Here is a 16,412-nt window from a genome sequence, read left to right on the forward strand (position 1 = left end):
GTCACTGTCTGAATGTACAGTCCCCTAGGTCTTAAAGGTATATGTCTCCAATGCTGGCTGTATCCCTGAACACACAGAGATCTATGGGATTAAAGGCGTGTGCCACCACCGCCACACTCTTGCTATGGCTCTAATAGCTCTGACCCCCGGACAACTTTATTTATTAACATACAATCAAAATCACATTTCAGTACAATTAGATTACCACCACACCTTTCTTTTGGTTTTTTGAGACAGGGTTTCTCTGCGTATCCTTGTGCCTTTCCTGGAGCTCACTTGGTAGCCCAGGCTGGCCTCGAACTCACAGAGATCCGCCTGCCTCTGTCTCCCGAGTGCTTGGATTAAAGGCATGTGTCACCACTGCCCGGCTTCTTTTTCCTTTTTATCTTGACAGTTGTCATCCTCCTAGGCTGCAAGCACAGAAGCATAAAATCTTATACAATTCTCCCAAATACAGAGAGAAGGAACTAAAATTACATACTGGATTCAGTGAGCTCTAACATCCACTGCAATTCTTGCCTGTATTTTCATCAGGGCATTGCTATGTTAGAATAAAAGAATTTATCTTTGATGTTCTAGTAGTAAAAAGACATAAAACACGGTGAAAGCAATGTATAGTAATAAACGATGCTGAGGGAATCATACCACAAATTCTGAAGCAGATTTGAAGAATCTGAGATGACAAAGAAACAAGATAGGACTTTTATAACTATGAAGAATTCTTTGGAAAAACATCAATGATCTCCAATTCATTTTCTCCTATTTTATTTTTAGTGACTACTAGAACTGACATAATTATTCCATATTTCTCAGATGCCATTGGTATATTGACTAAGAATGCACCAAATTCTTTTCTAAATAGAAATACTTAAATATTATGACCAATTATGATCAGTTCACTTATCACCAAAAGAATTTATAGGAAAATCAGTATGAAGGACTCTGTAGTGAAGGCAAGCCTCAGGCCAAAGCCTGAAGAGTATACTTTCACATTCTGTGTAGATAACACATTAAATGACAAATGAAAGTCCAGCTTCTGGTATTTCCCTGAAGACACAGTCAGCCACTTAGGGTAGTTGCACTCTAAGCAATGTCCACTCCAGAAATGATTCTCACAGATAACAACACAGTCTCCTCCATTGTATGGAACTGTGATTGTGCATTAGATAATTTTCAAAATAAACGAAGAGCTTCTGAGGCAAAGAAAGACAGTAGATATTGTAACTGGAGCTGAGTTGTGCAAAGGCAGCTGGGACTGACCAAATTCCTTATCTGTTCATCACTAAAGGTGAAAGAGACCCTTCAAAGCCCCAAGGAGGGACCTTGAGTCTGAGCACTCCACTGCCGTGGGTGTTTATGTTCAGCTCCCCCGGCAGCCCCAGACACTGTGCACCCAGAGCACAGAAGTACACAGCCGAATCGCTCAGGTGCACAGAGGCTTTCTTCAGGTGGAAGGAAGAGTCCTGCTTGACAAACTCAGCGTCAAAGCCGCTCAAGCCGCGAACCAGGGTGTCTCCAGAATAATACCCAAGGAGCCGCTGCAGCCCCTGCTGTGGGGACTGGACATACCAGTGCAGGTAAGGCGCCACCCTGGAGGAATAGTTGCATCTCAGCTGTAAAGAGGCTTCTTCAGTGACAGTGACTTGAGCATCAGGCTGAGTCACCGACTGTGCTCTGGAGTCTCCTGGAAAGGAATCTTAGGTCAGTCACTGCAGTGTGGATTGCATTGCGGGCAGTCAGAATCCCAGGATACAGAGACCGTGAGGAAGCTGTACTCACTCAGGAGGAAGTGTACCCCCAGCACAGGGAGGAGCACCAGGAGCATGGCTGAACCCTGGGAAGGCTGCAGCTCTGTTGTGGGAGAACTCTCTGGAAAAGGACAGGCAGGAAAGTGGCTGAAGAAAGCAAGAGCTTGAAAATAGGCTTGAGGAAGGGTCTGCTGGAGAAGTGTCCTACTCAGCTGAAAGCGGTGAAGCTGCTAACACGTGCCTGGAGGGGTTTGAATTTCTGATTCTCGTCACATGCCTTTGTTGAAAACTCGGCCAGCTGCAGGAAGGATGAGATGTGAGCAGGTGATGAAGATCTTCAATGGAAGTAAGAACTCTGGTGAGTGCAGCAGCGTCCTCTGGAGGCCAAATGAGGAACCAAATGTCCCAAGGGTCCACAGCCTGTCACCTGCTCTGTCTCTGTTTCACAGATAAAGTAAAACTTTCACAAAGCACATTGCTCCTTTTCCTAATCTATGATGACGTATTAGGTCTGGCATCCGATGGAAGTGGAATGGATTGTTAATATTCGTTATGAAACCAGTTTATGAAATGCACCCCAGACTTCAGATGCAATTGTCTTAGGCTGAGTTTGAATGGCCACTACAGCTCTGGTGGTGTGATGGTACAGATATCGCCCTTGGTGGATGCTCTGCAGCACAGAGACCACAGGAAAACACATGAAGTAAGGGTGCCTCTGCTGTCCATGACATCTGAAACTCTAGATGGGAAGGTTTTACTGCTAGAGTTAGAACATGGCTGGTGAAATTACTGTCCCCCAGGAGAGAAACTTGAGATGAAAAACTTGTAGCTTTGTCTGAGTCAATGGAATGCATTGACTAAGTCATAATATGCATTTTCTTTGATAATATTTTGGAAATACTAACCAGTCTTTACCTAAATTAACCTAAAAAGTCATAATACAAAGATTAGTAAAATTAGGGATGAAAGGGGGAATATCACAACAGACAAAAAGAAATTCAGAGAATCAGAAGAGTATGTTACAAACATTTATATTCCACTAAACTAGAAAATCTGAAGAAAATCTGCGTATAACTTCCCAATGGTAAATCAAGAAGTAAAAACATTGAAACAGATGCATTACAATCAATTCAATTACTGGAAGCAGTAATTAAAAATCCCAGAACTATCAGGGAAGAGTGGCATATGCCTTTAATTGCAGAATTTGGGAAGCAGGGGCAGGTGGATATCTGGGAGTTTGAGGCCTGCCTGGTCTACACAGTGAGTACCAGGACAGCCAGTGCTACATAATAAACCCTCTTTAAAAAAATAAAAAGAAGGAAAAAGAAAAGAAGAGTAAATAAACAAAAGAAAAGTTCTCCAACTAGGAAAAGTCAAAGGCTAGGCTAATTCAGCAGAGAGTTCTACCAGACATTCAAACAAATAACACCAATATTCCTCAAATTATTCCATAAATCAGTATTATAAAAAACATCCTTACCAGGTACACAGGACAGAAAACAGGTGTATATAAAGAACTAAACAGTAATAAAAAAGAAAACCTGATTTTAAAAAATTGGAGACTTTAAATATGCAAAGTGTTTTTCAAAAGAAAATACAAATTTGAAATTTTTTTCTTTTTGTTCTTTTTTTTTGAGAAAGGGTTTCTCTGTGTAGCTTTGGAGCCTGTCATGGAACTCACTCTGTTGACTTGGCTGTCCTCAAACTAACAGAGCTCCACCTGCTTCTGCTTCTTGGGTGCTGGGATTAAAGGCACGTGCCACCACCAACCTGCAAGAAAATTTTTGAATGATCAATATCTTTACCCATCAGGGAAAATTAAAATTAAATAGTTCCGCATACAAATAATTAATATTAAAATTATTTTAAGGGCTCATCTTATTCCAGTTAGAATGGCTGGAGAAAAGGACAACATAAGAGAAAAATGACCACTAATGCTGACATGGGTGTGGAGACAGGGGGGATACCTGCTCACTGTTGGTGGTAGTGTAAACTAGTGTAGCTACTAAGTTCCCTCAGATGGCCTTAATTTTAACTGTCCCTCCATCTATTTCTTCAATTGCCCCCCTTTCCCTCTCATTCCGCATTTGACCATCCTATTCCAGACTCCTTCCTCATCCATCTGTAACAATCTATTCTATTCCCCCTTTATGGAGATCCATCCCTCCCCACTAGTCCCTTACTCTATACCTAACATGTGGTTATACAGATTGTAGCTTACTTATTCTTTGACTCAACAGCTAACATCTATATAAATGAAAACCCACCATATTTGTCTTTCTGGGTCTGGGTTGTCTCACTCAGTATAAATTTTTCTAACTCTCTCCATTTACCTGTGAATTTCTTGATTTCCATTCTCTTTTAAAACTGCTGGGTAATAACCCATTGTGTAAATGTACCACATTTTCTTTATACATTCATCTGTTGAAGAACACCTAGGGTGTCTCCAATTTCTGCCTATTAGACATAGAGAAGCAATGAAAATGGTTGAACAAGAAATTGCCGCACTGATTTCCACAGTGGATGTACACGTTTGCATTCCCACCAGAAATGGATGAGTGTTTCCCTTACATCCCCACCAACAAGAGCTGTCATTTGTTTTATTAATCTTATCTATTCTGACTCTTGTAATGTGAACTCTCAAAATAGTTTTGATTTGAATTGCCTTGATGACTAAAAATATTGAATATTTTAAGTGTTTCCCAGACATTTGAATTTCCTTTATTGAAACTTCTCTGTTTAGATCAGTACCTCATTTTTAATTGGCTTAATTGTTTTCCTGATGTGCAGTGTTTTTAGTTCTTTATATATTTTGGATATTAGCCCTCTATTGGATATGAGTCTGGTAACATTCTTTTCCAGTTTTGTAGGCTGGCATTTGAAATAAAACACCATTAGTGGCAGATTAGATAATGCTCTATGGATGAACCCACAGAGTTGGCAGACACATTGGAGTTAACAGAAATCATTAAGTTGTTTAGTAACAGATCCCTCTATAATAATACATTCTTTACATCAATAATTAAGTAAATATACTTCAAAATATTTTTACTTATTCCTTGAGAATTTCATAGAATGCATTTTAGTCATATTTATGCCCCAACTTCTTTCATTTATTCTCCCCAAATTTGTCCCCACATCTCTGATGCCCAACTTTGTGTCTTCTTCATGATACTACTTTTTATGAGGCCAGGAGAAGACTCTTAAAGAATACTGACTCTCTCTGCCAGAAGCCATTATTCATCCATAGGTCATCAGTTCAGAGTAGGGGGCTCATGAACCCTTCCCACTCCATGCTTGAATATTGACCAGCTTGATATTGTACAAGTGATCACAGCTGCCATGAGTCATGAGTGGAGTGTTCCTGTCATGACCAGAAGACATTGTTTGCTCTAATCCTCCCTGACTTTTAGCTCTTACAATTTTTATGCCCCATTTTCCATGATGGGCTTTGAGTCTTGTGGAAAGGGTATGGTACAGATGTCTCATCAATCATGGATGAAAACTGTGAAATAAAAACAAAAATATAAAGATGCATGTATCAAAGAATTGGTTATTTTAAAGCATTAAAAGATGGGCACACATTTACCAAATTAACCAAAAGGAAGAGGATGGTGAAAATAATAAAACAAAAGAGATTAAAGAACCATGGAGGATGTTCAATATCTTGGGCCAGAGAAAAGAAGAAGCAGAGTTTTTGCTGGAAAACCTCCTTGAGGGGGCAGGGTGGAGTAAAGCTCAGCTGTAATGACTTTCTCCAGGAGAGGAGCTGTATTATTATATCCTGCAGGGAGACCATTCCCCACCACACCCAAGCTCCAGCTATAGCCTGGCTTCATGAACAGTCAGGATACCTTTCCCTGCATAACTGAGCTGTTCTAATATGGCTCCACCCTCCAGAGCAGTCCTAGCAGCTCCAGCTATAGCCTGGATTCCTGAACAGTCAGGATATTTCACTCCAGAATGGAGCTGTCCTATTGTGACTCCAGCCTCCAGAACTATCCTAACAGCTCCAGGTATAGCCTGACTTCCCATACAGTCAGGATGCATTTCCCTCCAGAGTTGAGCTGTCCTACTGAAACTCCATTTGTCAGAGCTGCCCTAGCAGCTCCAGCTACAGCCTGACTTCCCAAACAGTCAGATTACATTTCCCTCCAGAGCTGTAACACTCAGAGAAGTGTCTGTTGTGTCATCTCTGGAGTATGATTGGTTCTGGAGTATGATTTGTTTCCTGGTGCCTTTGTCTCAAATCCTACTTCTCTGACCCTCAGAGAAACTTCAAATCCTATTAAACCCTTTTTGCTTTGAAAGCGATAGGAGAATCTAGGTATTGTTTACAATGAAGACTACACAGAAGTCATCCCAATTTCTCATGATTTAGGAAAGAGTTTTTTCCCATCGCAAGATGTATGGAGTGAGCCACACGTGGTCTGGAGGAGTTCAAGTCAAATTTTACATGACCAAGATCCCCACTCTTGCTGACAGGTCCAGTGTGATTGCTATTTTAGGCCTTTCTTCCTTTTTCTTGAAAGAGTAACTATTTTCTGCCTAGGAAATCTTTTCCACCATAGTTACTACCAGATACAACATAATTATTTGAATTTCAAATCATCAGTTATAGATAAAGACCAGATTCTTAACTTACTGGGTTTCTAGCTGCTCCCTCTTACTCAAAAAACCAAAGACTGGTATTTCATCCTATTTTAGCCACCCATGACTGTAAAGAGGCCACTAAAACTCATCATGGCCATGAGATCTACAGCTAATTCACATTACCTGTTGATTATGCCACTCCTTCCTTTCAATCTCTAATGGAGCCATTTCCTCAAGAATATTAGTGGATGGGATTAAGACTTTGATAGCTAATTTTTGGTTTCAATGTGACCACATCTGGGATTAATTAAACCCCCCAACAGAGGGCACACCTGTGGGCCATTTTTGCTTAATTTGAAGTAGGAAGGACTACTTTAGTCTGGATCTTTGAGTTAGGAAGTCACACCCTTAATTCAGATCTTTAATCCAGATGTAATCTGGACCACTCCTTCTGCAAGAAGCCTATATAAGGACATGGAAGAAGGAAGCTTTTACTCTTTCTCTGTTTTCTCTCACTTGTTAGCACATCCATTCCTTCACTGGCATTAGAGCCTACTCCTTTAAGATTACAGCATATACTGCAGACAGTTGAGACATCAGTCTTGTGTACTGAGATACTACTTGATTCTTGGACATTCCATTGATAGCCTACCATTGTTAGATTAGCTAGAGCAATAGAATGTAAACCATTGTAACAAATCTGCTTCCACTATATATTCATTTTTATAACTTCTGTTAATCTACAGAGCCCTGACTAATACACCAGGCATGTAGAGAGGACAGTCTAGAGCAGTTTGGTTCTCATAACAGTCTCAGCTCACTTACAAATTCTCAGAGGCCACCTCCCCTTAACTTTAGCCTTCCCCAGAGTCACTCCAGAGGACTCAATCCTCATCCTCCATATCATCCTGACCTAAGTTCTTGGCGTGCTTTTTCTCATATTATTGAATACGGATGTTAAGGAGGGGAAGGACCACTCTTGGGCAGTGCTTATAAAGTGAGCATTCAACTACCCATGGGTGAAGTAGTGAAAAGTTTCTAAAGAAGCATAGAGAAATCTCTAGCTTTGGAAGGAGTAGGGGCTGAATGGCTTCCCCTGTGACACAGGAGAAACCCCTGGAAAGGAAACCTCAGCTTCTGGTCAGTTCAGAGAGAACTAACTAGCAAGAACGCAAAGGTTGTGCCCCCATGACATCAGCAGTCCATTCTATGGAATTCCATTGTATCCTGGAGAGCTCTTGGAATCCCCTGTGATGTCACTAGTATTGTGGCAACACCAAGTGACCTTAGGTCATTGGTTCAGTGCCTATAAGGTCTGCCTATAGGCATGTTGTTAATACTGAGGCATCTACTTGTGAGAGAGAATGAACAGCGAGGTGAAAGCAGAGTGAAGAAGAAGTAAGTTGGCCCTAGGTGTCACTGGAAAACATGGATAAATAAATGTTCCTAGGGAAGACACAGTTTGTTCAGGGAAGGGACTTGGGAGCTTTCTGGATATGATGGCCTTGAGCCTTCCAGGGCTAGGACTCAGGAATTAGAAGCTCCTGGAAGGCAATAGAACTATGTTGCTTCTCTGGGTTGCTAAAGGGCTGACCCAGAGCAAGGATTCATGATAGTTTGACAGAGTTTTGAAATGACAAGGCTGTAGCCTTTGTGCTTGGGACCCTCTGCTTTCATTCTGAGTAGGGAAGGAGGCACAGAGGAATTAATTAGATTTCAATACTATCACTGCACTTTGATGCTACTGGAGTCCTTTACATTGTGTACCAGTAATAATAGGGAAAGGAGATTGCCCTGGCAAACCCTCAGTAATGCTTTATATCACAACTACTAACAGGCCTGAGGCACTGAGTGTTGTTGTCTTCCAGTGACTCCTAAGGTTTCTGGCTTCCCTGCCATGGGTGGCACACTCATCTCCAGTTCAGCCTGAGAGCTATTAGAACCAGTAGATCTGGGCAGAGACTGCCTTTCCTGCCAGTTCTGGGTGTCCTGGGCTGTCAGTGAGGATGGCTTTGGGAGTGGTGACTATGTTCTACCCCTGCATGGCTTCTCCAATAACACAAGAGTCTGAAGCACCAAGCAAGTGATTTAAAAATCCCTACACTACCTGAGTGATTGTGAAAGTAGCAATTATCTCTGGGCTTCTGACAGCACATGGCTGAGGGCCCTGAAGCCAGGCACCACTTTTGCAGCTATGAGTAAGCCTTAGGAGGCTGTCCCTGGGTTACCTGGTGCAGGGAAACAAAGGAAACAGGTATCCTCTGAGAGAAACCCACCTCCCTGTAGAAAGAACTAACATCCATGAAGAGGAAGGACTCAAGTCTGGTCTTTCTGAACCTGCTACGGTCAAGTCTCATCTGTCAGACACTTGCTGAGCATCCTTCTTTGTGTCAGGTTTGACTGAGGTGAGGTAGTGTGTAGGGTGTTGCTGTTCTTTGACTTCTAGAATTGAGTATTACTGAGATACCTAACATTGTCTAATAAGGTGGACAGTGTGATATGACATCTAAATGGACATAGTTCACCCCACAGCACTCATTTGTTCTGGGTTTTGCCAAGTACACCTCTGAGGAGGTGATGAAGGTCTTCCATTGTGTTTCTGGGAAGGCATGGGAAGGGCAATATGTCTTCCAGTGAATTGCAGAAGATCTAGTCAGTAGGTATGTAAGGGCTGCTGCTGGTGACCCTAATAGTCAATTCTCTGGAGATTGTATTACATTATGGAGAGCCCTTGGTATTCTCTATAATGTTACCACTATTGTGGGAACATCAAATGATTGTAGGGTATTCTTTCAGTGCCCATAGACATGTTGGCAAGACTGAGCAGGCTACTTGGGAGAAAGAATGGAGAACATGGGGAGACCAGAGAAAGGCAGAAGGAAGCTGGCCTTTGGTCTCAGTGTAAAACATGGAGAAATAAATGGTTCTGGGAAAGGAACTGTTCGTCTTGTGCAGGGGATGGGGTACTTCCAGGAGGAGATGGAGCTTGAGCTAGGCCTTCCTGTAGTGGGGCTTGGCATTTGGGAAATTCTAGAAAACAATGGGCTTGTAAAGACCCAGAGTAACCAGTTTTTGATGGTTAGTTTGAGAGATCTATGAATTGTCAATCCTGCAGCTGCTTTTCTAGGAGCTCTTTAAGGCCATCAGGAACAGAGGAATGCCCAATTCAGTATTCCTCTCAGGATAGGGTGTTCCTGCACTTCATCCTGGTGGATTCCTTCAGTTTCCATGGGGATCCAATGCTAGTTAAAAGGGAGGGAAACTCCCCTGGCCATGGACCAAAGTTTCAGACATTCAGATGCTTTGGTCCTGTAAACATGTGATCAGGTCTTGACATTGCTAAGCTCGAGGGACAACAGGGTTTCCCAGCACTACATCAGATATGAGGTGACACTGCCCTCCAAATCTACATGCCCAGGTTATTTTGTGCCTTCCAGGGACAGGGGACTGCATTAGGGAGTGAGGCACATGCCTAGCCTTGGTGGTTGAGGACAGAGACATAGCTCATGGAAACCAATTTGAGGATAGCTGCCCTGCTCTTTGGGGTCTTCACTGGGGTCCTAGCATTTCTTCCTCCTCGGACTTCTTCTTGGGACTCAATGGGGACTCTTCTGGCCCTATGACATTCCAGTATACAAGTTCACTTGTCTTTATCTACCTGCAAGGACTACTGGGGAGGCACTATTGCAACTATCCACCTTCACTGAGCAGGAACCGCAGATAAAAAAGTTAGAGTATCTCACCATTCAGCAACAGAGTATAACATATGAGTGAATTGAGCTGTCTGGAATCATGGCCAGTTATACCAATAATGATTTGAACAACAGGTAGTCCTTATGTTCTCTGATGACCATCTTGACCCTACAGTGTCAAGCCAAGCTCTCCTGAGGAACAGGAGGATGAACCTCCAGGGTGTCCTGGTGCAGAAACAAATTATCATGAGTGAATTGGTGAGGCAGAACTTGGAACCTGGGTAGGCTTGAGATGGGGAGACAGGCTATTCTGCTTCTTCCAAATGAAAAGCAGAGCCTGTGGCCTGAATCACAGTCTGGGTTAGGGACAGTAGTGTGTGAGCTCTCAACATACATTGAAAGAAGCTTTGACAGGTGTTGGCTTGTGGCACATGCTAGGTCCTGTAATTTCATGGTGAGTCTTTGTACTTGACCAGCAGATGCCTGTGTGCTGAAAGCTCCTGGCAACAGCTGGAGGAGCCTTGTCCCATTCATCACTCTCAGGGTGTGGCTGTAAGGCCTGAAGCGCATCACTGCTCCTCTCTGTTCTTCTTCCTTATACTCTGAGACAGTGCCACCTCCCTGCATTTCTTGGGTATCCTAATTATATGTGATGTTTGTGGGATGGTAGAGGACATGTGAGTGTGTGTGTTCTCCTGGGATCCTGGGGTCTGTGCTGTGGATGATTCATTGATAAATAAAGTACTGATTGGCTAGTAGCCAGGCAGGAAATAAAGGCAGGACATGGAGAGAAGAGAATTCTGGGAAGTGGAAGGCTGAGGAAGAGAGACACTGCCAGCCACCATGATGAGAAGCAGATATTAAGATACTGGTAAGCCACGAGCCACGTGGCATCTTATAGATTAATAGAAATGGGTTAATTTAAGATATAAGAACAGTTAGCAAGAAGCCTGTCATGGCCATACAATTTCTAAATAATATAAGTCTCTGTGTGTTTACTTGTCTGGGTCTGAGTGGCAGCAGGACTGGCAGGTGAGAGAGATTTGTCCTGAGCATGGGCCATGCAGGACCAGGAAAACTATAGCTACGGGTCTGTTTCAGGGCCTGAGGATTTGCCATTCTCACAGTATCCAGGGGATTCAGTGCTGAGGACTGGGAGCCCCACTTTGAGCTGAACACCTCTTGGCTACTGTGCTCACACCTTGGTTGAACAATGGAATCCACTGTGGAGTTTATAAAGTCATCCTGAAGTTGTGATGCCTCCCTGAAAAACTAATTGTGTGCTCTAGCTCTCTGTGTAGCCATAGCAACCCAGGAATGAGAATCCCTGTTCTGAAGACAGGAGAAATGTTATCATAGGTTTCTGGTGGGCTTTGAAATGTGGCACAGGCACCTTGGAACTTCTTAGAGAGGTGATCTACAGCTCCAAGCCCACTGAAGGTGCTCATGAAGCCCTGGATAACTCTCTTTTTACCCCCTGCTTCTTCTGGCCTTGGGCAGGATAATACATTAAATAAATACCAGGAGGCCGAGTGTATAGGTGCCAGGCTGTAGCATCCACTGGGCTGGGGTAGTCCAGGACACAGCCTGAGTTCATATGATCCTTGAGTCCTATGTCTATGGGGTTCCTATCTCCTAGAGCATTCTAAAGATTCAGTAATTTTCACTGTCAAAATCCCACTACTATAATTCACAGGGATATAAAAGCATTAATAACATATGGAATCACAAAAATACCCAGAATAGTCAAAGCTAATCCTAAGTAGACATAGTAAGGCAGGAGATTTCACAATTTCTGGTATCTAATTATAGGACACAGTCATGGGAACAAAACAACATTTTACTCTAATGAAAGAGACACATAGACCAATGGAATTATGCTGAGGACTCATAAAACAATATTACTATAGCAATGCAATGGTGAAAAGTCACCTTCAGTAAATGATGCTGGAAAAATTAGATAGCTCTATGTAGTTGCATAAAACTATACCTTTGTCAACCTGTGCAAAATTAATTAAAAATTTATCAAATAGCTCAATACAGGACATTAAACTCTAGATCTGTTAGAGAAGAAAAGAGAAACTACTTAATATACCAGGAACTTTTATTGTGAGTGTATCATATCTACATACTGCTTTTTGGCAGAAAGCCATTTTTTGCATGACTAATTCATGTGAACCATGAACAGAATTTCAAGACTATTTTTCACAGACATAGAAAATAAAACAACCCAAAAATGTATATGGAGATAAAAAAGACCGAAGAAGGCCAAAGCACACCTAAATAACAAGAATACTGAGGGAGGTTATCACCATTATGGACTTCAAAATATACTACAAAACCATAATAATTAAAAGAGCATGATAGTGATGTAAAATTTGATACAGTCTCAGTGGAGATCCCAGGATTAAGGAGTCAGGTGCAAAGCAGGAGAGGTCATTAATGAAAGTACAACCTTATTAGCAGTGGAGATTCAAGAACATTGAAGATGCCAGGACTGTGGGACAACCAGCAAGTAGAGTAGAATCAGCTGAAGCCTACAAGAGAAGGTATATGTGCTAAGAGAAGTGGAAATGTTCAAGCCTGTTGGAGTTCAGAAAATCATGAGTGAGTCCCAAACATCAAATGATGAACTGCTGTGGGAAGCCTACAAGAGAAGGTATATGTGCTAAGAGAAGTGGAAATGTTCAAGCCTGTTGGAGTTCAGAAAATCATGAGTGAGTCCCAAACATCAAAATGATGAACTGCTGTGGGATGTTTTTCTGTATGCTGTGAATATATGTTGTTCCCATTGGTTAAGAAATAAGCAGGTTTGGCCTATGGCAAAGTAGGTTAGTGGAAGGCAGGAAATCCAAGGACAGAAACAGGAAGAAGAAAGGCAGAGGCAGGGAGATGTGGGCCCGCTGCCCAAGGAGCAACATGCCAGCAGACTGGTAACACCTCAGCTATGTGGCAAAACATAGATTAATAGAAATGGGTTAATTTAAGATGATAGAACTAGCTAGCAAGAAACTTAAGCTATAGGCCATCCAGTTTGTCATTAATATCAACTTCTGTATATATACTTGAGTCTGAGAGGCTGTGGGACCAGGCAGGACACAGAAAAACTTCCAGCTACATTTTGGCACCCAATGTGGGGCCAAAATGATCCACATAGACCTAAGAAAGCTTAAAGGTTCTGAAGGTATAGAAACAGAGCCACACTGGGCTTCCTAGTCTTCCTGGCTGCCTGTGAGATGGTGCTGGCTACTAGACACCATAAGCTAAGCAGCATGACAGATTCCTGCCAAGTTGCACAGTGGCATCTCTAAGCCATGCAGCATGCTGTGGGGTAGATTTAGCTTTTGCTAGTACAGAAAAATAAATAAATAAATCAAGATATTTTTGGGCTACAGGCTGTTGGATGGAAACATAGACCTATGTTTTCCCAGAGTCTATGGTACACAAGGTTCCCCCTAGAGCTTGCTGTAAATATACTACTGCCATGTTGAGAAGCTGAGGTGGGTGGAGTCAGTAGCCAAAGCTGCTGTTTCATACCTAACCATGCTGCAGTTTAAAGCAATGATCAGAAAAGCATTAGGGATTCACAATAAGACAGATTCAGGTGGAATAAACCTCCAAACAGTTTACAATGTGTGTAAACATGGACATTGGTTTGGAAGAGACAGGAAAAGGAGGGTAGACAGTTATATAAAGAAATAGATAGTTTAAAAAAATAAAGTCTTTAAAGAGACAGTAAAAGTAATATAATAAACCATGTAAAGATGGAAATCACACAGAGAGTCTAGATTATATTGTCTTTGGGATATTTAACTGGAGAGAGACATTTGATTATAAAGGCTGCTGAGTTAAACCAATACATATATTGTAAAGTTATCTTGTCTTCAAAATTTGTTTCTAAGGATTATGGACTTCAAAATATACTACAGAACTATGTTACTTTGGAAAAGAGGTTCTGCTTTTGTTTCCACAGAAGATGAAAACTTGTGCATTGCTTCCAGGCTAATATAGTTTGATCAACCAAGACCACCCCCCCCAGAGGTCTCCAGATGATCCAACATCCGGATCAGCTTCAAGGCTACTGGCTCAGAGAATACAGCCTCATAGACTACTCCAATCAGGACTTGATATTAATCCTAAAATGAAACATGAATTATTAAATGGCCTTATTAATAAAAACCTGGATCCAGATATTGGGATGAAAGCTGAAAGGTCAGAGCAACAGAACAGGTCAGCCAACCTCACCTAAGCAACTCTTCAGTCTCAAGAGACAACTACTTCTTATATACCCACGCCTACATGCCTTCTGTGCTCTGTGATCTTACTTCCTTTCTCCATCCAGCTACATCACTTTCTCTCTCCACCCAGCTCTATCACTTCCTGTCTGTCTGTACAGACCTCCAGACCTCTGTGGTTAGTGCTGGGATTAAAGGCATGTACCACTACACCTGGCTCTGTTCTCAGGGTTGCCTTGAACTCACAGAGATCTGGAAGGATATATGCCCCTGAATTCTAGGATTAAAGGGATGTGCTACCACTGCCTAATCTCTATGTTTAATATAGTTGGATAGCTCTGCCCTCTGATCTCCAGATAAGCTTTATTGGGGTGCACAAATAAAATATCACCACAGGAATCAGTGTATAAACTTGATATAAGGCTTGCTTTCTATTCCATACAGCATTACCTCCAGCATGGGAATGCACTTTACTGCCAAAGAGATACAGCAGGGACAAAGGAGAATGTGGCTTACTGTCTGGCTTGCAAGTCAACTTACACTCATCTAGCTTCCTTATACAAGTCAAGACCATCTTTTTAGGATGTTCTGACCCATAGCAGGATGGAATTCCCTGCACCTATTAACAGTCATGAAAATCTCCAGAGACAAATCTGTGTACATCCTGTTCCCCACGGGTCAGAAATCCACAACTAGACACCATACAAAGGATAAGTGATGATATAGTACCAAATTCAACTGGTACATCAGCCATGTAACCCTTACACCTAAGACTGAAGACAATCACAGAAGAGGTGGCAGAAAGACTGTAAGAGCCACAGGGGAAAAAAATGCCTGTGTTTACACAGGTTGCTACAGACATTTCAAGGGAAATGCCACCATGAATCTCAAAAACATGGTTTCCTGAGCAATATCATGATAACACCAGTCAGCATGGGTGGGGAAAGTCCACATGGTTCTACTCCTAGATGTAGACCTGCAGATTGTCAAAGCTGATGAGAGAAGTAAAATAGTTTATTAGATTTCCCTAGAGACAAGCTCTCACAGAGGTTTACCAATCCTACTGTGTTATGCCTGAACACACGTAGATATGGACAACACAAATGGACTCAATAGGCTACATATACACAAAAGAAAGGTGAGTGTAGGCTGAGAATACTTGGAGGAAGAGAAGACTGGCAGAAGTGGGATGGGAACAAGAGAAGAGGATGAGTTGAATATGAGCAAACAATGATATGTGTGGGTGAAAATGTCATAAAGAAACACATTTTCACAGTGAATTAAAAAATGAGTTTTTCTTAGTAATTTTGATCTGTTCTCTTGGGTGAATTCTGCTAAATAGATAATTTAAATGAATGTAAACAAGAACATGTATGTTTTACACTAAATCAGTAAACTGGGTTTCCAGTAAGACTTGATGGCAGTCTCTAAATAGGAGTGCAGGGAAAGCTCTGCTGTGACAGACACTTTGTGGAACTGGACAAGATATTCATTTCCTCACACAATTTCCACTTCTCTAAATAACTTTGTACACTTTTTTGGCAGAGACTGCTAAGTATTGGCAGCTGTAATTTCATTTATCCACCATAAAGGACGTTGCAGTAGATATTACCAACAATCACACTAGGAATGAGGAAATCAAACATGGAAATTATGAAGCAGTCTGCCAAATTCCCCTCAACTAATAATTTGTAGGTCCAGAAGTTTAACCCAAGTCTTTTTCTCTGGAATGTCTCTATGCTGTTCAAGGAGGGCAGCTTCAAGAACTTTGGCATGTCCAGTAAGCACTAAACAGGAAATACATGGAAATCACACAGCACAGTAGCTCCAGTGCCTCAGAAACTTGCAGTGTCTGCCCACAAGACAAAGTCCATGGGACTCTTCTGAGATTTACTTGGCAGTGCATCATAAGGATGGCTTTCCCAGCTTCTCCCAGTTGTCTGTGCTCCCTCACATGTCTTGCCGCCCATCGGAAAACCTTGTATTACCTTGGAAAGGAGGAGGCAGAGTGGAATATGACAAGATCTCACTGTGCCATGTTTTCTACGGTGGCTCTTCTCCATCACCGAATTGTTCTTACCTCCCAGGATAGATCTGGAGTATAAAAAGGGGCAGCATATGAACACAATTACACTTAGCAAAGA

General features: G+C 42.0%; 1 gene segment (V, D, J or C); it reads right to left on the reverse strand.

Moving 5' to 3' along the window:
* Positions 1-1,268: 1,268 nt before the first annotated feature.
* Positions 1,269-1,825, reverse strand: LOC114684602. The segment is given in 2 exon segments: positions 1,269-1,684; positions 1,780-1,825. Coding segments are annotated over 2 exon segments (462 nt in total).
* Positions 1,826-16,412: the final 14,587 nt, after the last annotated feature.

Source organism: Peromyscus leucopus, chromosome 9 (assembly GCF_004664715.2).
Source record: "Peromyscus leucopus breed LL Stock chromosome 9, UCI_PerLeu_2.1, whole genome shotgun sequence".
Classification (NCBI taxonomy): Eukaryota; Metazoa; Chordata; class Mammalia; order Rodentia; family Cricetidae; genus Peromyscus; species Peromyscus leucopus.